Here is a 25,814-nt window from a genome sequence, read left to right as displayed (position 1 = left end):
TTCGATAGAAAGGGAAACCCAAAACAACATGTCGCCCATTTCATTGAAACCTGCAACAATGCCGGGACGGAGGGAGACTACCTCGTCAAGCACTTCGTGCACTCGCTGAAAGGTAATGCATTTGACTGGTACACTGACCTCGAGTCCGAGTCTATCAACGGTTGAGATCAGCTAGAAAGGGAATTCCTCAACTGCTTTTACAGCATGCGTCGCACCGTAAGCATGTTGGAGCTGACCAGTACGAAACAATGAAAGGATGAACCTGTAGTCGACTACATCAATAGATGGCGTTCGTTAAGTCTGGATTGCAAAGATCTGCTTTCTGAAACCTTCGCCATTGAGATGTGCGTTCAAGGCATGCACTAGGGGTTACATTACATCCTTCAAGGCATAAAACCAAGAACGTTCGAGGAGCTGGCAACTCGTTCCCACGCATGGAGCTAAGTATTGCCAATCACGAGAAGAAAGAGCCGATCACCGACTTCAAGAAGGATAAGGTGTTCTCCTCAAATGTAGACAAGACTGGGAAGAAGGCCCCCAAGAAAGCGTTCACCGTCAACACTGCGCCCATCAAGACCTCCTCCGCACCTATCAAGATCTCCTCCAAAACCAAAACAAAGGAGATAAAGAGAGGTGAGCCTCCTCGCACCCAAGACAGGTACAAAAACACCTTGAGGGAATTGGAGCAGAAGGCGTACCCTTTTCCTGACTCAGACATGGATGCAATGTTAGACGACTTGCTGAAAAAGAAGGTGATCGAGTTACCGGAATGCAAGCGCCCTGAAGAGATGAATCGGTTAAACGATCCTAGGTACTGCAAGTACCATCGTATTGTGAGCCATCCTGTTGGCAAGTGCTTCATCCTCAAAGAACTTATCATGAAGCTAGCACAACAAGGGCAAATCGAGCTTGACCTTGAAGACACGGCAGCAACACATACTACTACAATTGCGTTTGGATCCTTCGATCCCGTACTTCTCCAAGCGACACTTGACCATCCCGCCAATGCTCAAGCTGCACGGCACATTCTGCACAACCATCACCGGGGGCAAGCGACCAAGATGCATATACCGATGATAAAGAAGGATGAACATTGGTGACCTACAAAAAAACAAGGAAACCAAAACCACAAGCCACAAGGCCGAATGTGGAACAAGTGAGGAAGCACCGTCACCGCAACAGTAGGAAGCCTAAAAGAAACGTAAAACCTGCTAAGCCAACGTATGCTGGGGAACCTATGGAGCAAGAGCCACACATTCATGTCTCTTTGCACGAGTACTTCCGGAAGGACTTCTTACAACAGTGCATTATCGCTGCATGTCACATGGTCGAAGTAGAAATGGAAGAACCTTCAAAAGGCAAAGCCATCGCCATTGAGGGAGAAATTTCCCTCACACCCAAAGAAGACCTGCCGATACACTTTAGCATCGATGAAGCGCTACGATTGCAAAAGAAGATGCAAAGAGCACTAGGAGCGGTCTTGGAAAGTCCCAATGACCACAAAGCATAAGAAAGCAAGGACGAAGGCTTGAAACTTTGACCACATGAGTATGCCAGTTGTTGTGCTGCCCAGGACGCAATCCACTTCACCGAGGAAGACTTGCTGCTAGGATCCAAGCCCCACAACCGTCATCTCTTCGTATCTGGGTACGTAAGGGAGCATAAAGTCAACCGCATGCTTGTGGATGGTGAATCGGCCATAAACATCATGCCAAAATCAACAATGACCAGGATCGGCATCAAGGTGGATGAACTGTCCTTAAGCCGTCTGCTGATCCAGGGTTTTAACCAAGGAGGACTGATGAGTAGATTTTATATTATATATTTTACCCTAATCTTAGTATATTTTGGTTAATATATTGGAAGAATTTTGATACTTTGAATTGTATTTTCAATATAGGACTTTCGACTTCCTCTGGAGCAAAACAGGACCAAATTGACGAATTTTGGAGTAATTCTAGTTGGAGGACATTCGTGAGTCACTTAGCTTGATCGTATCAAAATTTGGGATTTTTCCACCAAGCGGTTATTTTCTGGCGATGAAAACCTCCTATTTTACTTGCAAGAATCACAAGGTTATTGTAGTATAAACGGATCTTGCAAGGTCATTCTCCACAGGGATTATTAAATAATTCGAAACAAATCAGATTCCAATTAATGATTGTAAAGTAGAAATTTAGATGATTGATTTTATAACCTACTTAAATTAAAAACGAATTTAACTATTAATGATAAGACAATCTGCAATATTAAAACTAGAGAGAAAAGAAAACAGTTTTGAGAGAAATCAAATTAAGAAAGCACTAGGGTTCCACCATCACCTAACAATCCTATGAATTTTTACCAATTACTTATGATCTACACATGCCACTTTGAAGGTTAGATTTTCCTAATTCATATTCTACTTGGAACCTCCAACATAGAACGTATATCTAACATGCAACCCGTCCGGACGTTCGGATCAAATATGAACATGAAAGACTCATTATGCTTTATGAAAATCCTTTGAAAAACCATGCAATCCTTAAGACGTGATATTCATCCTAAGCGAAATTACAATTATTAATCACAAGAAGCCAGCGTCAATTTCAGGGAACCTTCCGACCAAAATTGCATCAAATTACTTTTCTAAAGATCCTAATGGTAATCAGGCATTAAAACAATTAGATAGTTTTTATCACGGTGATTAACAATTCAAAGTACGCATGCAATCGATCATAAGAAATTAAATAAAAATCACATATTCATGCTAAGGCTCAAGGCTTCGCCCTAGCAAAAGGAAATTAGTTCCGCATATTCATAATTGAAATCATAGAAATATCTATTAAGAAAAGGATTGAAAACACCTTCAAGTAGAAAATCTTCAAAACCCTAGAACTTCTCTCTGTCTCCAGTATTGCATAAAATAAAGCGTCCCCTAAAACTGTAGACGGCCAAGCAATATATCTGCTAAGCCCCCACACAAACCCTAGCAAACTAAAATTAATAAAAACCCTAAATAAAAATAGTAAAATTCGTCTAAAATCTGAACAGCCACGTTTTGGCCCATAAGCTGCTCCAAAACTGGCCCAATGTAGCTGGATTTGATGTTTGGAATATTCTGAACACTTTTCCAGAAGGCCACGAACCCATCCGAGGTCATCTTGGGCTCCAAAAACGCAATTTAAGCCCAAAAACGTCATTTTCCAGCACTGCGCACTGCTTCTTTATTTCATCGCCAGAAAATAACCGCTTGGTGGAAAAATCCCAAATTTTGATACGATCAAGCTAAGTGACTCACAAACGTCCTCCAACTGGAATTACTCCAAAATTCGTCCATTTGGTCCTGTTTTGCTCCAGAGGAAGTCGAAAGTCCTATATTGAAAATACAATTCAAAGTATCAAAATTCTTCCAATATATTAACCAAAATATACTAAGATTAGGGTAAAATATATAATATAAAATATGAACTGTCCCTAAGCCGTCTGCTGATCCAGGGTTTTAACCAAGGAGGACAAAGGGCGATGGGCATGATCCGAGTGGAAATGACCATTGGTGAACTCAAATCAAGCATAATATTCCACGTGATTGATGCAAGAACCTCCTACAACTTGCTTCTAGGAAGACCTTGGATCCATGGGAATGGAGTAGTACCATCCACCCTCCACCAATGCTTAAAATTCTACTGGGAAGAAGTAAAGGTAATACCAAGCCATTCACCGAAGCCGAATCACACTTCACAGACGCCAAGTTCTACATGGACGAAGACATGGTGCCTGAAGCTCTTCCAGAAGAGATCAAATCCACGGGCAAAGCAACACCTAAAAAGCAAAAGTGGCAAGCCATGCCCAAAAAACAAGAAGGAGAAGCTACGCCATCTTCAAGTAAAAATGATGATGAGCCTGCTAAACCTGCAACAACCAAAGGGAATAGGACGCCCTCAAATGGACCAAGCAAACCCGTTTTTCGATACATCCCAATGTCGAGAAGAAAGAATGGTCAATCCCCGTTTGAAACTGGAGTAAGCAAAGCCGATGCACAGCGGTACAAGGATAACGTAAAGTTGCTCAAGACGAATGCAATTTTGCCTCTGATACAGCTAGGCGACGCTGAGGTTGCAGGACTACCACAAGGCTTCATAAAAGCTCTGCCAAAGGGGGTGGAACCAAGCTTTCTTCCAACCAAGAGGACCGAAGAAGGTTTTGATCCAAACGCCTACAAACTCATGTCGAAGGCTGGGTACAACTTCGCTTCTTCTTCGAATCTTGAAAAGAAGGTTTCAAACACTGTCAACGACAAAGAACGTGACCTCACCGAGACTAAAAAAAAATTGAAGAAGCATGGTTACGGAATTGACAACAACAACGCTGGACTTGGCTTCACACCAAATGCACCTGTGAAGATTTCAAGCAAAGCGAAAAATGCTAGCACTCAACGTATCAACGTGAGCATTGAACAAGATCAAGAAGAACCTAAGTCCATCCCTCGGACATCAGTCTTCGATATGATCAATCGTTCAAGGCCCAGAATTTCGGCACTTGATCGCATTGGTGGTCAAGACCAAACCTCCGTTTTCAAGAGGCTTAGTACGCCAACATCCCAAAGCTCTGTTTTCAACAGGTAGTCAAAACCTAAGAAACAAAGCAACACGGCTAGCTCTCCTCTGCAATAGTCAGCTTTGGAAAGACTTGAAGATAACAAGAAGCCTTCTAGAAAGAGGGAGACAACGCCAAAGAAAGAAAAGCTCGACGATCTGGTAGGAAAAGATGATGTTCAAAGCTCTATTCCTTCAAGGATGAAGCGCCAAGCAATCTTGGAGGTTGACACAATTGGATCACTGAAAGTGAGAAGGCGCACCATCATCCACACTGGCCAACCTTCACGCTAACAAGCCCGAAAGGACGGCACTGAAGAGGAAGTCCAAGACGTCCTCCACATCACAATCTAAGAAGGCAAAGAAGACGAAATCCCCGAGGAAGACGTCACTGCCGCACCACCACAACTTGAGGATAGGGGGCAAGCCACAGTTGATGATCTCAAAAAGCTCAACTTAGGCATGAAAGAGGAGCCGAAGCCTATCTTCGTAAGTGCGCTACTAAGTGCAGATAAGATAGAGGAGTATTACCAACTGCTATTAGAGTACAAAGACGTCTTTGCTTGGACCTACAAGGAAATACCCGGCCTTCACCCTGTCATCCATGTGCATCATCTTGCAGTTAAGCTTGGAACACGACCGATAAAGCAAACTCAAAGGCGCTATCGATCCGAGCTCATCCCACAAATTGAGGCCGTGATTGACAAGCTAATCGAAGCAGGCTTCATTCGAAAGGTGCAATACCCCAAGTGGATCTCCAACATCGTCATTGTCCTTAAGAAATCTGGACAAATACGTGTTTGCGTAGACTTCCGGGACCTCAACGATGCTTGCCCAAATGACGACTTCCCCTTGCCAATCATTGAAATCATGGTAGACGCAACCATTGGTCATGAGGCACTGTCATTCATGGACGACTCTTCTGGATACAATCAAATTCGCATGGCTCTCGAAGACGAGGAACTAATAGCCTTCCGCACCCCAAAAGGTATATACTGCTACAAGGTGATGTCTTTTGGTCTAAAGAACGTTGGAGCTACATATCAACGAGCAATGCAGAAAATCTTTAATGACATGCTACACAAAAAATATAGACTGTTATGTAGACGATGTGGTGGTCAAGATAAAGAAAAGATCAGATCACTTGAAGGATTTGCGAATAGTGTTCGAAAGGCTGCGAAAATACAACCTCAAGATGAACCCGTTAAAGTGTGCATTTGGCGTCACCTCTGGAAAGTTCCTTGGCTTCATTGTCAAGCACCGTGGCATTGAAGTGGACCAATCAAAGATCAAGGCCATTCAAAGCATGCCTGAGCCAAGAAACCTGCACAAGCTGAAAAGTCTACAAGGACGACTAGCCTTCATCAGACGCTTCATCTCTAACCTTGCAGGGCGTTATCAACCGTTCAATCGACTCATGAAGAAGGATGTTCCGTTCGTATGGGACGAAGCATGCCACAATGCTTTTGAAAGCATAAAAAAGTATTTATCAAGTCCACCTGTTCTGGGGGCGCCTGTGCTAGGGAAACCGCTTATATTGTACATCGTTGCTCAAGAAAGTTCAATTGGAGCACTCTTGGCACAAGAGAATGAATCCCAGATACAATGAGCGCTCTACTACCTTAGCCGAACTCTCACTGGCGCCGAGTTGAACTACTCCCCAATAGAAAAGATGTGCCTTGCCTTGATGTTCACCATCCAGAAGCTCAAGCATTACATGCATGCTTATACCATCCACTTGGTTGCTAAAGCTGACCCGGTTAAATACGTCATGTCCGAACCAGACTTGACAGGGCGACTTGCTAAATGAGCGTTGCTTCTTAACCAGTATGAGATCATTTACGTCCCAGCTAAAGCCGTCAAGGGACAAGCGCTAACAGACTTTCTTGCCGATCACCCAATCACAGCTGATTGGAAAATCTCAGATGACTTGCCTGACGAGGAGGTGTTCTACATCGACATTTTCCCGACATGGACGATGTTCTTTGATGGATCTGCACGAGCAGACGGAACGGGGGCAAGAGTAGTATTCATGTCACCGCAAAGGAAAATATTACCTTATTCCTTTCGACTAAGCGAATTATGCTCCAACAACGTCGCTGAGTACCAAGCATTGATCATCAGGCTCCAAATGGCGATCAACATGGGAATCATAGCCCTTGAGGTATTTGGCGATTCCAAGCTCATAATCAATCAACTCTTAACTGAATATGAGGTAAGGAAAGATGATCTTGTCCCGTGCTTCCTGCTGGCAACTCAACTGCTACAAGAGTTTGAGACTGTGACACTAGAACATGTGCCAAGAAAAGAAAAACAAATGGCAGACGCTTTCACCAGCCTAGCCTCGAGCATACACTAGGAGAAGACGAAGCTGCAGACGTGCCAGTTTGCCAAAGATGGGTGATCCCCCTTGTCACTGAAATGCTACAAGATGATACAAATGTCATCTCAGTACTTCCAGTCAATGTTGAAGAGTGGAAACAACTGCTGATTGACTACTTAGAGCATGGAAAACTTCCAAATGATCCTAGACACCGCTCCGAAATACGTCGACAAGCATCTCGCTTTCTCTACTATAAAGAAACACTATACTGGCGCTCTTTCGAAGGAGTACTTCTGAGATGCCTAGGTGAAGAAGAAGCCAATCAAGCCATGGAATAAGCACACTCAGGTGTATGCGGGGCGCATCAATCTGGACCAAAGCTACATTTCCAGCTCAAAAGAATGGGTTACTACTGGCCAAGCATGGTGAATGACTGCCTGGAACATGCCAAAAGGTGCCAAGCCTGCCAATTCCATGCCAACTTCATACATCAACCACCTGAACCATTACACCCTACAGCTGCTTCATGGTCATTCGATGCATAGGGATTGGACGTCGTAGGACCAATTACTCCAAAGTCATCTGCAGGAGAAGCTTACATCCTAGCTGCAACAGATTACTTCTCCAAGTGAGCTGAAGCCATACCTCTAAGGGAAGTAAAGAAGGAAACTATCATCTGTTTCATCAAGGAGCATATCATCCACCGATATGGTGTACCTCGCTACATTATCACTGACAATGGAAAACAGTTCTCCAATCGACTCGTGGACGAGCTCTGCGAGAAATACAAGTTCAAGCAGCATAAGTCTTCCATGTATCACACTTCGACCAACGGTCTTGCAGAAGCATTCAACAAAACATTATGCAACCTCCTAAAGAAGGTGATCGGCCGAACAAAGAGAGACTGGCACGAAAGAATAAGCGAAGCACTTTGGGCATATAGAACGACACATAGGACTCCTACCTAATCTACGCCTTATTCTCTCGTATATGGCATGGAAGCTGCTCTACCGCTCAAAAGTCAAATCCCATCACTAAGGATGGCTATACAAGAAGGCTTGATTGGTGAAGAGAATGCAAAGTTGCGCCTTCAAGAGCTGGAAGCGCTGGATGAGAAAAGGCTCGAAGCTCAACAACATTTGGAATGCTACCAGGCACGGCTATCCAAGGCATTTAACAAGAAGGTTCACCCAAGGTATTTCCAAACTGGGGACCTCGTCCTCGCATTGCGTAGGCCTATCATCACAACTCACAAGACAAAAAGCAAGTTCACATCAAAGTAAGATGGACCATACGTAATACAAGAGGTCTACACCAACGGCGCCTACTTAATCGTGCCAGAAGATGGCTTGAAGATCGGCCCCATAAATGACAGATTCTTGAAGCGCTACTACCCCTAAAACAAACGCTCCACACTCTTGACCCGCAAAAGCATAAACTGCGTACGGCACACACAAAAAAAATTAAAAAAAAAAAGAAAAAAGCATTTGAACTACGTCATGACTTGATCTCTTCTTTTGAGGGGTACGTAGGCAGCTCGAACGTTCAATTTCGAGTTCAGTCACATCAAAATAAAAAATAAGGCTTTATTAAGGGCTCGACTAATGGAAGTCCATTGCATTACCAAAAAAAAAAAAAGTACATACGCTATTATGTATTAAAATATATCTATATATATAATTAAATTAAAAAAATGTATTAAAAACAGAAGTTGAGATCCTCAAAAAGAGGAACCCAAATGCCAGGCCCGTCCCTTCTCAAACACACAATCGTTTGGAGCTTGCTGTGCAAGGAGCTGTGCTTCTTCTCCCTCCAGGCTCAGGCCCGACTCTCAAAGCCCAATCTGCGTTTTCTCCTCCATCCGTGCCTTCGACTTGCAGCCCACCACACACCTCGGGCCTACCCTCCAAAACACAGGTCACAGCTCATTCTTCCAGCCCATGTTCCTCGTCAACGTTTTCACTAAAAAGAAGACCTCCAAATAGCATCGAATGAAGAAACCCACTCTCAACAATCCATTGGGCTGCGCAGCCAGCGGCGGACAAGCAGTCTCTAAGAGTAGTCGTTGCCATCTCTCATCTCCGATCAAAACTTCTCCAAGATTAGGTTCTTCCCGCATCTCCTTCAACATGACTTGCTGCGACGTCGAATTCTCTGCCTCATCGTCGAGAAACTGCCGCTGACAAGGAGCGTGGAAATGGCTTCGACGATGCTCAATGGAGTAGTGAGGCTGCCAAGGTAGTTAACGGGTGAGATGACAGTTGCGACATATGTGAATAAAGCTGTACAGCCAGCCAAGGGCAACAGGGATTTGTTGAGGATCTTCTCTCAATCAGAGTTCCGCAAAGCCTTCAAAGAAAATGGTGGATCTGCTCTCGTCGTGCCCTCGTCCACTTCAAGGCCGAGACTTCCTGCATGCACCACGAACTCCACTCATTCATCTTCTTCCTTCACGGCTGCGTCAAGCTCCAAGCTCTCCACTTCTCTTCCTCGGCTGCCCAAATGATGAGAAATCATTCGTAGATGATGTTGAAATTGATGCAGAAGTAACACATATGTGACATATTGCACAGGCAGTAAAATTTGGAAAGTTGGAGCTGACGGGAAGCTCCTGTCTGATCCTCTATTCAAAGTAATGGAAGCAGCAATCCAGCTTCTTCTCCCCAGCTGATCATTCTCCCTCAACAGCATCGTGTCGAGATTAGCAGCAAGCGGAACGAGAGAGACGCCAACGGCAACGATCTCGACCTCGAGAGAGATGGCTCTTGTGGCATCAGCGACGAAGAGGATGGTGAGGCGCGCAGGAAGAAGCTCAAGCTCTCCAAGGATCAGTCTCCACTGTTTCTGCGACATCCAGCCCGACCCCTCCTCACCATTAGAGCTCCACTTTCGAGATGCTGGACGGTGGTGCCAACTCTGTCGCCGCGCTGTCTGAATCTCCACCAACTCCTTCATCGTCCACTTGGCTCTCCCTCACCTTCTACCCAGCAAGGATGCTCCGCTCTACCTCAGCCCACTGTTTCTCCGTCATCTCCACCAAACCCCACATGCTGCACATGGTGTACACACCCAGAGTAAATTAAGCTGCACCCTAGCCCTCGACTTTCTTTTCTGCGACACTCCTAACGACGACGTCTGTTTCGAGTACCCGCTCCCTGGCGAAGTACTTCAGTAACCAACGTCAAACGACTAGCCGGTTGTGAAGCTAGACGCCCTACACTCTGCCTCAAGCTCTGGCTGCTTCTGCACATCCGTCATGGCTACTGCCTTTGAATGTGATCAACAAAACCAAAGTTTGTCAACTCGCACCCAAAGACCTCCTCCATTTTCTTACCTCTGCTGCTGCCTTTGAATCGGCGAAGAACTTCAGCCACCGCTGTCAAACGACTAGCCGATCGTGAAGCTCGACGCTTTGCACCACCTCGGTACCTCCAGCTTCTCCGCTCCCGCTGCAGGTGGCTGCCTTTCATCCCACACAGCACACACATATATATATAAATCATTAAAAAAAAAACTATTGGTGCAATGACTGTGCAAGTCCGCATGCAGAAAAGGATGCAGGCGAGGAATCCCATCGAGGTTCCCAGAGAGGCAAATGAAATGCGGTGACTATTTAGATAATGGTGCGGCGCACTGTGCAAATGATGATCCGCATGCAGAAAATGATGCAGAGAAAAGTGTAGTGCGACAACTATGCAAACAATGACTCGCATGTAGAGAAGAGTGAAGCGCGGTGACTGTGCAAACAAGGACTCGTGCCTGGAAAAGAAAACCAAAATGAGAGGTGATGGGATGGTGCACTTGTAAAATATGATTATGCACGGCACAATTAGAGGTGATAGAATGGTGCACTTGGAAAATATGATTATGCATGCCACTATCCTGAAGAAAATATATATATATATATATATAAATAAAATAAAATAAATAAATAAATAAAAATTAAAAAAAAACGAGAAGGAAAAGGAAAATAAAGAGAAGTAACATGTCTTAGTGAGATATGTGTTTCAGCACAATACACCAAATAAAATAAAGCATGTCTATTGATATCTTCGAGAAATTACAAGTACAAGTACAAACAAAAAAAGAAAAAAAAAGAAAAGGGGAAGACTTCACAAAGGTTGCTCACGTGAAGCCTCAGCACTCGGCAAAACCCCAGAAGAAGAAGGCACTAAAGATTGATCATGTGGCGCCTTAATACTTGGTTGAACGCTAGATAGTGAAGGCAAAATGTGCCTTTGGAAGAAAGCCATGAACTTCTGATGGTCGCTTTGAATCCGACCTTTAGATTCCTGCAGATGATCAAGCTTTCTCTTCATACTCTTCGAATAATCATTTGCAAGCATGCGCAACTCTCGATTCTCGCGCTTGAGACGTTTGATCTCTCGTCCAAGGCTTTCAACCTCGGCCGTCAATGATTCAACTTGGCAAGTTCGAGCAGGTAAACGCTGGCCCATGTTGGACACAGAGTCCACGCACTGAACACTGAGAGCCAGAGAGTCTTGGACAACCAACTCATCGGACTGCCTTGAAAACAACCTATTATCTCTAGGAGTGAGGAGGTTCCTAGCTACAACCGTAGCCGTTGTTGCATCCCTCATCACAGAGTCTTCAACTGTAAGAGGGCCATTAGAAGATAAGAAGGACGGGCGCCATATATTACCCTGACGCGGCGCACTTGTGTCACTGCTGAGACTCAAATCTAAGCAAATATTAAATGGGTAAGCCATTTTCAAAAATGTTAAAAGAAAAAGGTTGGATAGAGTAAAAGCTCAAAAATACACCGGAGACGATTTTCACGAGCAGGCAATCTTCAAAGTGTGCATGTTGAATACGATTGACACCTCTATAAAAGGAGAGGCAACACAACCACTTGTTCAAAAATCGAAGATACACCACTCTTCGAATTTCAAAAGCTGGATTTTCCTGCGTAAAGTCCGTCAACATTTTTCAGACGCAATCTCAGCTTTCGGCTATCACGTGCATTTTTGTCAAAGATCACTGACAGAGTTGAAAACGTGCGAAGTTCATTATTCCAACTACCACACTTTTGGCTGACAAGCGTGGGTGACAAGGCCGCATCCGCACTGCCACTTGCTATTGGGAAATCACTATATAATTCGACCTCCATCCTCTATAGCAAGGCACACATCCAAAACCCCTGACCCTTCTTCTTTGCCGAATGCATCTGTAACCAAACCCTTCAACATATTCAGTTTTCTTCCTCCCTGAAAATAAAAACGCCTGACTCTTCTTGCTTGCCAAGAATACATCTGCAACTAAACCTCTCAACATACTCAATTCTCTTCCTCCCTGGAAACACCTCTTCAACCAAGTCACACCAGGGCAAAGGTATCTCATATCACTAGGGTTGAAAACAATAGTATCTCATAGCATGCTTTCTCCCTATCCTTTTCTTTGTCCTCGTTCTTCTCTGCAGGGCAATGAGAAAGAGAGTAATCAGCCAGCACTTAGAATCAACTTTCCGATTTGGAACCGACTGCCTGGAACCCTTTCCCTGATTGCTTACCTAGCACTGCTCTCAAGTACTCATCTTCAACTGTTGATGCACTGCCAAAGAAGATACCAGATGCCTGGAGAACAGAAGAGGCAAGTGAAAATAATGCATCGAAGCATGTGGAGACAAGCGCAACAAATACATGTGTTAATCGTCCGCTACTTCTTCAAAAGCAAAAGTATCTCATATCATTAGGGTCGAAAGCAAAGGTATCTCATATCATGCTTTTCCCCTATCATTTCCTTTGCCCTTGCTCTTGCCTGCAGAACAAGGAGAAAGAAAGCAATCAGTCGGAACCCGAAATCAAACTTCCAATTGGGAACTGATTGCCCATAACCTTTGCTTGGTTGCTTACCTAGCACTGCTCTCGAGTGCTCATCTTCAACTGTCGACAGGTCTCAAATTTCCTCAGTGAATACTTCAGGACAGTTGATACGATGTTGGCTCTTTACACTGAAGCTGCCGAGCATGGATGAGTCACTGAGAAGTGATGCTCTGAATGACCATTGAAAGGCAAAAGGTTGCACACCACTTTTGCTAGGCAAAAGAAACAAGCAGAGAAGAATGCAGCACGATGAGCTGGAACAAATCATTATAGCAGGACACCCTTCTCGGCAGAACTGCATAATCCAGACGGATGAGTCTAAGTCAAATCCAAGCCCGCCATCATTGCTATAATCAAAGAGCTCAAGAAGCTTAAAACATAACATCAGAATATGTATGTAGTGAAGTAAAGTTAAAATAGTTGTACTGAAATAAAAAACGAGCATAAAATATTTTTCACAAACGCACTCGTAGCGTAATGTACTTCGAAAATAAACATGTATTATCTTTAGGTCAAGCCCAAACAACAAATAACTACTTAAATAAGTAAATACAAATACTAACGTAAAATGACCTACTTGTTTACTTGCCTAACGAACCCAACGAATAAGTTATTGATATTACGGTCTGCAACCTGCAATACCGACAACCCACTGTTGTCTTGATAAGCGAGTAACAATTCCCAAGGGTGTAATATTACCATCTTGCCCCTCATTAGGAAATACACATACATGCCTCGATCGTGCTCATTCACTACCTTCTTAGGCAACATTGTCAATAACATAAAATTTTCTACAACACAAATTCAATCATTCAAATACTTGATCGCAATACTCTTCCGTAAATCGCAAGTTGCACATACAATATTTATATTATCTCTCAAATGATGCCATATTCCTAATCATGAATGTAACTATAGTTACCCATAACTCTAACAAAAGTACGCATCTACCAAATATGTACTATGCATAAGGTCTCTGTATGTCAACTCTAATGGTAACCTAGCTAACCCAAAATTGTAATCGTGGTTACAAGCAACTAAAATAGAGATAATGGTATGCTGCAACCATGCTAATGGTGGAACGACCAAGATGCAATTCGTCCACTAAGGTCTGAGTAACTTGTTTCAAGCTAATCGTTAGTCTAGGGGTAGAAATATGATACTAACAACATCTAATACTCATAATGTTCATAAAGACTTCCAAAGGCTTGGAAGTGAAACATGTAGCACAATGAAACATAAATACACCAAGATGATAATCTCGTCGGGTTTCTGTTTGCCTGAACTTGTATAGAAGTCTAGAAGCAACTTTCTTATATTGCCATCATCCTCTGGATGCAACTAGAAAAACTGTAGTTATCTAGGAAGTTTGAGCTCCATATTCTCAACATCCTCTCAACATTAATCAAAAGCGAGGCGTATCTAGAATGAGGATTCTCTTCAAACATATCAAAGGAAGCTTCGATTTCACTTCATTCTTACCTCCACATTTGATCATGCCACAACGAGAACTTCTTGATCACATCACATGGAGGAGTTAACAGCGTCCCACTTCTATCTTAGTTATCTTCACAAGTATTTTGTTGTTGAAATTCCAACGCCCACTTTCAGGAATGAAATCATCGCCAATACTTAAAGCCTTAAAGCTGGAAGAATACGGCTTCCCACTTAAATAAAGCTACTACCAATTGAAACACTACATAAGCATAACCTTGGTTCGGCATCAAGATTATTGATTTTCACATTCACTACCCGCACAAAATACCTCGTACTGAGAGCGTATAATGATACTTCCCAACTCCAGTCATATAACAAAAATGATTTACCATTCGAACTATTCTTGATGAGTTAAAAGTAACTTCATAACGATATTCTGGTATACTTTAAGTATAAATCAGAGCATGTTCGACATCTTACTTGGGAGTTGAAGAGATTAAAGGAACATCAGTTGTACATTAAATTTAGCAAAGCCAATTTTGGCTGGATCAAGTGGCATTTCTGGGACATGTCATATCTGCTCAAGGTATTCAGGTGGATTCTCAGAAAGTGGCAGCTGTGGAGAATATGGAGCAACCACGAACCGTCACTGAGGTACGGAGTTTTCTTAGCCTAGCTGGTTATTATAGACGGTTTGTTAAGGATTTTTCAGTTATTGCATTACAGCTGACGAGTTTAACTAGGAAAGATGTCAAGTTTGAGTGGGATGATAACTGTGAGCAGAGTTTTTAACAGTTGAAATATTGTCTCACTCATGCACCTGTTTTGGCGTTTCCTGATGGTAGTGGTAATTTTGAGATCTACAGTGATGCTTCCTTGAATGGTCTGGGATGTGTGTTGATGCAGCATGGTAGGGTGATTGCTTATGCGTCATGACAATTGAAGCCTCATGAGATAAATTATCCTACTCATGATCTTGAGTTAGCAGCTATCGTCTTTGCTTTGAAGATTTGGAGACATTGTCTTTATGGCGAAAAATGTAAGATTTTTACGAATCATAAAAGTCTTCAATATCTTTTTACTCAGGGGGATCTTAATCTTCGACAACGAAGCTGGATTGAATTGCTCAGTGATTATGATTGCACAATTGAGTATCACCCTGGTCGTGCAAATGTGGTGGCGGATGCACTTAGTAGGAAGCCTCAAGCGAGAATTAATGCTTTGTACGCTTGTTATGTTCCTCTTCTTGCGGATTTGAAGTCCACTAGAGTGAAGTTAGGGGTAGAAGATCGAGATGAAGCCTTACTTGCTAATTTTCTGGTCAGGCCAATATTAATTGATCGAGTACTCAAGGCTGAAATGAATGATGAAGTAATCCAGGAATTAATTCAGGCAAGAAATGATGGGAAAAAGAAAGATCTAAGGATTAGAGAATCAGACGGCATGCTTATGCAGGAAAACAGAATGTATGTGCTGAATAATGTGGAATTAAAGAAAGAAATTTTGGATGAAGCGCATTGTTCGGCTTATGCAATGCATCCTAGAGGTACTAAAATGTATCGTACCATTCACCATTTTATTATTGGCCGGGTATGAAAAGAGAAATTGCCGAGTATATAAGTAGGTGTGCTATTTGCCAGCAGGTTAAAGCTGAAAGGAAAAAGCCATTTGGATTGATGCAGCCACTTCCCGTTCCACAGTGGAAATGGGAAAACATTACCATGGACTTTGTGTACAAGCTTCCTCGTACACGAAATGGTTATGATAGAATTTGAGTGATAGTTGATCGGCTTACTCAGTCAGCGCATTTTATTCCAGTGAGGGAGAAATATCCTTTAAGCCAATTAGCCGAATTGTTCATATCGAAGATTGTTAACTATCATGGAGTTCCAGTTAGTATTATCTCGGATCGGGATCCTAGATTCACTTCTAAATTCTAGGTGGCATTTCAGGAGGCTCTTGGTTCGAGGTTACTTTATAGTACGGCATATCATCCCCAGACAGACGAACAATCAGAGATGACTATTCAGACACTAGAGGATATGCTAAGGTCTTCAGTATTAAAGTTTGGCGACGTCTGGCATCAGCGGTTAGATTTGATGGAGTTTGCATATAATAATAGCTACCATTCGAGCATTAATATGTCACCTTTTGAGGCACTTTATGGTAAATCTTGTGGTACACCTTTATGTTGGTCAGAGGTTGGTGAAAGACTTTTGGTGGGCCCTGAGATTGTGGATGAGACTACTCAGAATGTTCAGGTAATTAAGTCTAACCTGAAAGCGACCCAGGATCGACAGAAAAGTTTAGCAGACAAGCATGCCACTGACCGGGTGTATAAAATTGGTGATTGGGTGTTTCTGAAGTTGTCACCGTGGAAAGGTGTTGTACGGTTCGGGAAGAAAGGTAAGCTAAGTCCTAGGTACATCGGACCGTATCAGATCACCGAGCGAGTCGGTGAAGTTGCTTACAGGCTTGAGTTGCCTCCCTAGTTGTCTAAAGTGCACGATGTGTTTCATGTTTCCATGCTTCGTCATTATGTTTCAGATCCGTCACATGTGATACCTTCTCAACCATTGGAAATTAATCCAGATTTGACTTATGATGAGGAGCCAGTGACCATTTTGGATTGGAAAGATAAGGTTTTGAGGAATAAGACCGTGCGCTTGGTGAAAGTTTTGTGGAGGAAGCCACCTGGGAGACGAAAGAGCGTATGAAAGAGATGTATCCACGTTACTTTATGGTTATTAGTGATTGTATGGAATTTCGGGGACAAAATTTTCTTAAGGGGGGTAGGTTGTGACAGCCCGTCTCGAATGTGTATATTATTTTATCCTCGAGAGCATGGAAATTACTATAATACCCTTGGACGTTGAGTTATATTGTGTGGTGGTGTGGTTTAAGCTTAAGTTTTGGACCAATCTAGTTTATTCCTAAGTTTTTTGAACTTAAAGTAAATTGTTTTTGTTGTTGTTTGGTAGCCCAAAGCTGGACCATACACACACACACACACTCACACATACACAAAGTCGTTGACTCTCTCTCTCATCCCTCTCGGGTTTTCTTCATTTTTCGTACAATTGTACGGACAACTTCCAAACCAACCCTTTAAGTCATGGATCAAGGCTGTGAAAGTGACTTTCGTACTCCTTACGAGCTTAGGAACTTATCCATACTCTTGGTTGGACGTGAGGACGTCGGGAACTCGTGAACCAAGAAACCCCGATGTGGTGCATAGTGACTCCGTCATGATCGTGGAGGTTTCGTTGAATTTTAAGGTTCTAGTGAGCCTTAAGACTGCTTCACAAAGCTTAGGGAAGAATTTTGAAAGGTTTTGGAAGTCGGGAAGCTCAGTTTTGGCGAGTTGCAGAGGTGGCCGGATTATCAAGATTCTTCCGGTGAGATTTCGTGAGTTTTAAGGCATAAAAGTGGTAAGGATGTTTTCCTTTCATCCTAAGCTTCATTTTGGTATAACATTCGTGAATTTTGGTTAAGAATTGAAAAAGATATGAAGATTTGAATATTTTCCAATTTCCGGCGACGCGACTCGTAGGAGAAGAAGATGAATATTCCTTCAACTTTGACGAAATATTCCTAATTGCGACTAACGGCGTCAAGTATATTTAACGGTATATGCTAATTTTTAACGGAATATTCCCTAACGCCGTTAGGAAATCCGTTAGTGTGATAGGCATGTGCCTGCGTGTGGGCGGCACATCTGGCCGTGCTTTGGCCGGCATATGACGGCGCGTGAGTGATCGGAAATTTTTTCTTAAAATATGGGGATGTTTGTGAGGTTGAGTAGATCACGTTGGTATATTTAAACACCTCAATTGAGCAATGTATGAAAAGTTATTACCTAGTTTTGGTTATGTGCTTTAAAATAACGTTTATATAGTTGTTTCGCATGTAGGTGAGACCTATTCAGAGGACGAGCGTAATCAAGCGAGACTCGGGGGCTACAACCCTTCCATATATTAGTGTATGGGCTTTTGGTTTTCAGTATATCCTTATATACTTGGTATTTTTCCCAGAAAATGTGTTTAAATGAAATTATGTTTGCCATGCCTATTGATTTATGCTTAGACTATGAATTTTTATGGTATGCATAAATGTGATTTGACGTTGTGGACGCTCGGGTAAGTACCAGGTGGGTTGTAGATTGTTTATGTGAATTGATGATTATGTGAAATGTGTTGAGAGCTCATAAACCTGCACCCCGGTGTTAGTGCTCCCACCCGTGGTTAGGGCACAGTCCTTCACGTGATGTTCACCTCCCACACCATACGCTCACCTTGGATCCAAGTTAGGTGCACAGTCCTGTCGTACAGACCACTATAGGTGGTTCCGACTCGTAGGTGACCCACAATTATTCGCACAGTCTTCACGTGATCGTAGCACTAGAGCGTATTTATTTACACACAGTCCTGTCGTACATACCACTTTAGGTGGTTCCCACTTGTGTGTAGGCATACTTGTTGAGCTATGGATTCAGCCGTACAGGCCACTTTAGGTGGATCCGGCTCACATGTTATTTCTCATGAGTTAATTCACCTGAGTTACTTATTCAGTTATTTTGAGATATTTGGCATGGCATACTTTTGAATATTACTATTTTGAGCATGGTTTTGAGATATGTATATATTCTATTTTCTGGGAAATTATACAGGTTTTACGGCGAGGGGTTACTATCTTTGATGTTGAAATGGTTTTGGAAAACTTTGTTTTTGCCTATTCACATTTTCTCTTTTGCGCCCCTCCAGGTTTTAGGTAGGAGTGCTTGTTGGTGGCTTACGAGGATTTGACGAAGGTTTTAACAAATTATCACCAATGTAGGATCACCTTTGGGTGTTGTATAAATAGTATTCGTCATACTGGACTACACTTAGGCTACTAATGCTCTGGTTGTGCAATCACAATTCATATCGCACTTGCACCTTATCTTATATAATGCTCTAGTTGGTTTAGTTTTTGTTTATTCGCATTTCATATATTAATATTGCTTCCGCACTATGCACATGGCTATGTCACCCTCACATGACGGCCAACATGCCTTGATCTAGGTCAGGGTGTGTCAGTTTGAGTTTGGTATCAGAGCCAATCCCTGGCCGGAAGTGTGCCGACAAGGACATCGGGCCCCTAAGGGGGGTGAATTGTAACATCCCACATCACCCAGGGGAGTGGATCATGTAAGCCTTATATGTATATTCTCATATCTACCTAGCACGAGGCCTTTTGGGAGCTCACTGGTTTCGGGTTCCATCTGAACTCCGAAGTTATGCAAGTTCGCGTGAGAGCAATCCCATGATGGGTGACCCACTGGGAAGTTCTCGTGTGAGTTCCCAGAAACAAAACCGTGAGGGCGTGGTCGGGGCTTAAAACGGACAATATTGTGCTACGGTGGAGTCGAGCCTGGGATATGGTGGGGGGCCTAGGCAGGGATGTGACATTTTATGTATTTAGTGAATTATTTTTTATACAAATCAATATACAAAGAACCAAATATTAGAGAATTTTAGGGCCCCACTTCGAAGGTTCGCCTAATGCCCCCAAATTCTCAGGACCGGCCCTGGCCATTCACTAGTGAATATTTTTATGTAATTTTCTTTTTTTATCTATAAACATTTTACGAGGGTATTTACCAAACTTCTAACTCAATATTTGGCTATATGAACATGATGTATTCAAATTTAAACATGCTTTTGCACCTAGTTTTACGGCGTAAAGTTCTAGAAATACCTTCGTAATGGATCCACTTTTTTATGGATTTTTTTTCTCACGTGATTCTTTTCTCTTTCAATATTGGGCTAAATTGCCAAAATGGTCCCTGAGATTTGCATAACTCATCACTTTGGTCCCTGAGATTGTCCACCATCCATAATTTTGGTCCTTCTGTTAAAAACTCCGTTAAGTGTCCCGGAGCTCTTGGCCGGAAGTTTGGGCAATTTTCAAAGCTTCGTAACTCAATCGTTTCTTAACCAAATTCGACTCATAATATATCAAAATGAAGATAGGAAAGTGTAGAATAAGATTATACCTATTTTGAAGCCCAATGGTTGCCGGAAAATAGCCTCAAAGTTGACTGGTCCGAGCGAAAACTGGAAAACTCGCCGGAAACTGGGTAAACTTTAAACGTTCATAACTTCTTCAATACTCAACGAAATCAAGTGATTCAAAAAATGAAAATCATACTTCTCAACGAGACAAATAGAATGGTACCTTTTTCGATTGCTAGATCGTCTACGGCCCGAAAATGGCTAACTCGAGACCAAGACAGCCACTTTCGAGCCATTTTCCGACCAAACTACGGCGAGTTAGCCATCTAAAAAGGTACCATTCTCTTTCTCTCATCTAGAAGTATGATTTTCGTTTTTGAATCACTTGATTTCGTTAAGTATTAAAGAAGTTATGAACGTTTAAAGTCTACCCAGTTTTCGGTGATTTTCCAGTTTTCACTCGGATCAGTCAACTTTGAGGCTATTTTCCGGCCATCTCCGGCAACCATTGGGCTTTGAAATAGATATAATCTTATGCTACACTTTCCTATCTTCATTTTGATATATTATTGGTCGAATTTGGTTAAGAAACGATTAAGTTACGAAGCTTTGAAAATTGCCCAAACTTTCGGCTAAGAGCTCCGGGACACTTAACGGAGTTTTTAACGGAATGACCAAAATGATGGATGGTGGACAATCTCAAGGACCACTTTTATCAATTTGGAATCTCAGGGACCAAAGTGATGAGTTATGCAAATCACAGGGACCATTTTGGCGATTTTCCCTTCAATATTGTGACAGGGCTCCTTGTGTGAAGCAAGGCGTGCTGCTGCTTTAGCGCGTGGGGATGATGTGCTTCAAAGTACCTTTAAAAGAGATATCAAAAAGTTCAAATAAATAATAACGGTAAAAAAAAAGACAGCAGTAATGTTTTCTGATCGAGAAGCTAAATTTGACATGGCATGACATGAAATGACATCTTTTCTCTTGCTGCCAAATTTGACAGTTGCTTTAAAAAATTATAATTAATTATTAAATACTTTTTATTAATTTTTTATTGGTTTAATTAAACCCTTGCCTTTTAATTTATTTTCATTACCAATGCAGTGTTTAAATATTTTTATACTTTTTAATGCATTTTCTTTCATTACCAATGCAAATATATATATATATATATATATATATATTAATCTTTATTTTATGTTTAAAATTTGACATATTGGATGAAAAACAAAACTTTAAAAGATGTCAAAGTGCCACATAACTGGTCAAATGTAAATTTTATATAAAAAATTTGACATCTCCTTTGGAGATGGTCACTCAAGGTATTTACAGAACTGGCTTATCGATACAAGGGAACCTCAAACCTCTTGTTTTTTAAGGGGTAATGCTATAGAGACTAAATTTATAAACAAAATTTTGTAAACTACATGACATGGAAGTTGACGATTGAATTATTGCTAAGTGTTAATAAATGTGCTCATTTTCCATTGGTGACACATCATTTAGTTTGCAAAATTTGTCTATAAATTTAATCTCCCTAGCATTACCCTTTTCTAAATCTTCTATATTTTCATTTGTTACATTGGTTCGATATTATGTTTCAAGGAAGTGGATAAATTAGACACGATTTACACCGACGGGAACAAAATACAAGCAACTCAGAAACAAGAAAATATTAGACTATCAAATAGAGCAAATAAGAGGCGGGCGGCATTGAAGACTACAGCTATGTTTCTATTTGCCTCTCGAAAAATTCATATAAAATGAACAATTGGAATATGAGAAATCTTTGGCCATTCTTCTCCTGCGTCACGTTGGCATCTGCTCAACATATCAGGACAGTCTATTATCACAAGATGTGTTAAGGCAGTGAGGCGATGCATCTCCTCTGGCAAAGACAACAGTTTGGGACACGATCCGAGGACAAGCCTTCTTAGCGATGTGAAACTCGTCAACCACCCAGGTAATGACACCAAATTCTCACAATCTGATATAACCAAGACTTGTAGGGTGTTTGTGGCTCCTTGAAACCATTCAGGCAATGCCACCATTCGTGGTACTCCCACAATCCCCAATTTTTGGAGCCTTAGTGGAATTACTTGATAGTTTTCCATCACCAAATCAAGTTGTTTACAGTTGTCTATGATCAGAGTGCGTAATGATACAAGATAACTAGTATCACACGGCAAACACGTTAGATTACTACACTCCCAAATAGAAAGATATCGAAGTGATTTCAAGCATCCCACTCCATTCTCTGGAAAACTTGTTTGTTTTGTGGTTAATTCAAGGTATCTGAGGCTGATCAACTTGCTCATGTCTCTAGGCAACTCTTCAAGATTCACACATCCACCAAGATGCAGAGTTTGCAAGCTCTGCAACTTACAAATTGAATTGGGTAGTTCAGTGATTCCTCCATTGTCAGTGAAGTCCAGGCTTCTCAAATGCTTCAAAGAACCAACGGAACTCGGCAACAATTCCCAAGATACGTTGACTAACCTAAGAACCCGTAGATATTTGAACCTTGAAATGCAAGTGCGGAGGAAGGATTCATCAATATTTTTACAACTCACTGCTGATATAGTCCGCACTTTGTTCAACTTTTGCAAGGCTGTTGAAACATTTTGGCCAATTTCCAAAAATGTTAGATGTCTAACATTTTCAGAGAGGCCTATGGTGCCTTCAGAGTCTACTGTAAAACTCTCACCTTGTGCAACTGATTGTACAAGGTCATGGATGAGATCATGCATATCAAATGTATAGCAGAAAGTGCAATCTTTAACATTTTGAAAGAAAGATCTCTCCCATAACTCTTTGAAATACAGTTCACCAACATCTTCCAACTGCATATTTCCATGATCACGAGATTCAAGGATTCCATGTGCCATCCAATGACTGATTAATTCCCTGCTATCAAAATCAGTGTAATTCTTTGGAAGAATTGAACAGCAAGCAAGGCACTGCTTCAAATGAGAGGGCAATTGACTATAGCTCAATCTCAAAGCAGGTAGAATGTGACCAGCACCCTCTCGTTCTAATTCCCATATTTCAGAATCTTTAATCAATTTCCACTGACGCTCATCAGTCTTTGCGTAAAGTTGGCTCCCTAAGGTTTTCACAGCTAAGGGAACCCCTCCGCACTTTCTTACAATATCTTTTCCCATTTCATAGAGGATTGGATGTTGTCTTTCTTGTCCTCCTTCAAATGCACACTTTACAAACAAAGACAAACTATCCTCAAAAGAGAGAACGTCTAAATTTATGTATGTTCCAACCGTGCCCATGATTGAAGCAACTGGGATATTCCGTGTCGTCACCAAAATCTTAGTTCCTACCTTGGCCCCCTCTATCAACAAATCTCTCAACTCGGTCCATTTGATACGATCTTCGTTCCACACATCATCCAAGACAAGCAAAAATTTCTTATCCTTTAAAACGTCTCGTAGCTGTTCTTGCAAATGATCCATAGACAACCCTTCACTGATCCTTGTACCTAATGCAGAGCCAAGGATCTCTTTTGCCAATCTAGTGATATCAAAGTCTACTGACACATTCTGCCACATTCGTAAATTAAAACAACCAACGACTCTCTCATCATTGTACACCAACTTGGCAAGTGTGGTCTTCCCTAAACCTCCAAATCCCACTATAGGAATAACAGATACATTCCGATTACCTTGATGATCATCGCCTTGTACCAGAAGATCTACAACTTCATTTTTTTCTGTTTCTCTACCAATAACCTCCGAAGCGCGGACAAAGGAGTGGGTCGTATTACTATTCTCCCTCACATGATCACAGAGATGAACAGTGCGAAGATCAGCAAAATTCTTATCTTCTTTAAGCTCATGTAACCTCTCTCTTATGTCCTTAATTCCCTGACATACTCCTAAGCGGAACGCAACTGGATTAGAGCGGGAAAAGAAACGGCGTACCTTTCTAGTTGTGCCACTGCCACGAACCACTTGCCTTCGCAAAGCTTCGCATTCAAACTCGTCCAACAGATCCTCTGCATCAAGGAACGCATCTTTAAGTTGTAGTAGCCAACTGCGTAACTCCTTGTTACGTGCTTGCTTTTCTTCGGCATCCAAGAGCACGTCTTTGATGGTGGACATGGTGCGCTCAAGCTTTTGCAGATCAGCTTTAACGCCCCACGCCAAGCAAATCTCCTCAGAAGCAATGGGGCTGAGCCTTTCAATGAGTTTGGCTGCCAACGGAAATGCAAGCTCGGCCATCTTCTACTTGATGAGGTGAGCTCAAGGTAATTGAGATTTCCGTCTTAATTCAGTAATGATTCTGGATCTTAGCTAAGTTATGATCAAACTCTTAATATGCTTTTGAAAAATCAACAATTATAAAGAGAGACTTGTAATATAATATTTTTCCTTTTGTTTGTTAAGAAAAGTTGGGAATATTAGGAAATTACCAAGTGGTTACTGGCAAGTCGATAGTGGGGAGGACCATTGTTTAATCGAATACCGTGGCCGTCCACAAATACACAATGTCTGGGGCTGTCCCCACTCACCGACTTGTGTGTCTTATTTGGATCAATCACCGACTTGTGTGTCTTATTTGTATAATTTTTTTAATTTTTATTATTTGATATTCATTAATTCATTTGATCCGACAATCAAAAAGTAAGAATTGCGTTGATAATACCACTCTTAAAAAAAGTGTTGAAAGATTTTCCTTTCCGCATATCGCCCATCTGACACCATCGCGGCAGTAGGTAGGTCTGCATATATCATACAAAAACAAGAATAAGTAACAAAAATAAAACGGAGTAGGTAGGCTTCCATGTTCAAGTCCGGAAGAACAATCTGTGCAAGGGCAGATTATTGAAGTTGACGTTTGGGGTCTGCACTTCGGACTCTAGCTTAATGAAAAAGGCACATTTATATTAAGTATCGAGATGCACTCAACCTCTGCTGTGTTATTGTTGAACCAATATGTATAAGGTACTTTTCACCCTCTCGCCATCCTTTTGAAGAGTTGCATGGATATGATGAGACAAATTGCGCATTATGAGCTAAAACATATTTCCAGGAAATTGAACAATGTTGCAGATCAGCTAGCTGAATGAAGCTAGGATTTGGACCTTTGTTTGTATATTTTTGAGCTTCCTCCCCAATGGTTTATGCAACATTTAATAGATGATATTGTAGGAGCTTCTAAGGCCGCTCTATTTATATTAATGATATGGTATAGTTTGGTCCGAGTGTCTTCACTCCCTTTGTTCACCAAAAAAGCAAAGAACAAATCAATAACTTGTGCTAATTGTTACATGGATAAATTATATTTTACCCCCTCAGGTTTGAGATCGATTTCAATTCCTTACAACATCTTTAAAACATTTCAATTCCTTACAACATCTTTAAAACATTTCAATTTCATACATTTACTTATCCTTTTATTTCAATTTCATACATCCATTAGAAAATCCGTTAAGTAAACCATTAAGTGATGACATGACAAATATGAAATCTACATTTGTACTAATGTGGCTGCCAAATTTATGATACCTAACAAAAAATAATTTTTTATACTTTTAAAATATGATAATAATTTAGCCTATTTAATATATATATATATATATATATATATATATATATATATGTATATGTAAACCATCTTCTTT

At 41.6% G+C, this 25,814-nt stretch overlaps 1 protein-coding gene across 2 annotated transcripts in view; it reads right to left on the bottom strand.

Moving 5' to 3' along the window:
* LOC126600662 (putative disease resistance protein RGA4) overlaps positions 1–24,616 on the bottom strand; it is a 60,344-nt gene extending 35,728 nt beyond the window's left edge. Inside the window, exon 1 of one of the 2 annotated variants that reach the window (XM_050267268.1) lies at positions 23,670–24,616. In XM_050267268.1, the coding sequence (XP_050123225.1) occupies positions 23,670–24,411 (742 nt within the window). In that variant the 5' untranslated portion in view covers positions 24,412–24,616. Of the gene's footprint in view, positions 1–22,786 lie in introns of both variants that reach the window. The other variant, XM_050267269.1, reaches the window with a different exon arrangement.
* Positions 24,617–25,814: the final 1,198 nt, after the last annotated feature.

The sequence above is a fragment of the Malus sylvestris genome, chromosome 14 (assembly GCF_916048215.2).
Source record: "Malus sylvestris chromosome 14, drMalSylv7.2, whole genome shotgun sequence".
Classification (NCBI taxonomy): Eukaryota; Viridiplantae; Streptophyta; class Magnoliopsida; order Rosales; family Rosaceae; genus Malus; species Malus sylvestris.
This window is presented reverse-complemented; position numbering and strand designations above follow the sequence as displayed.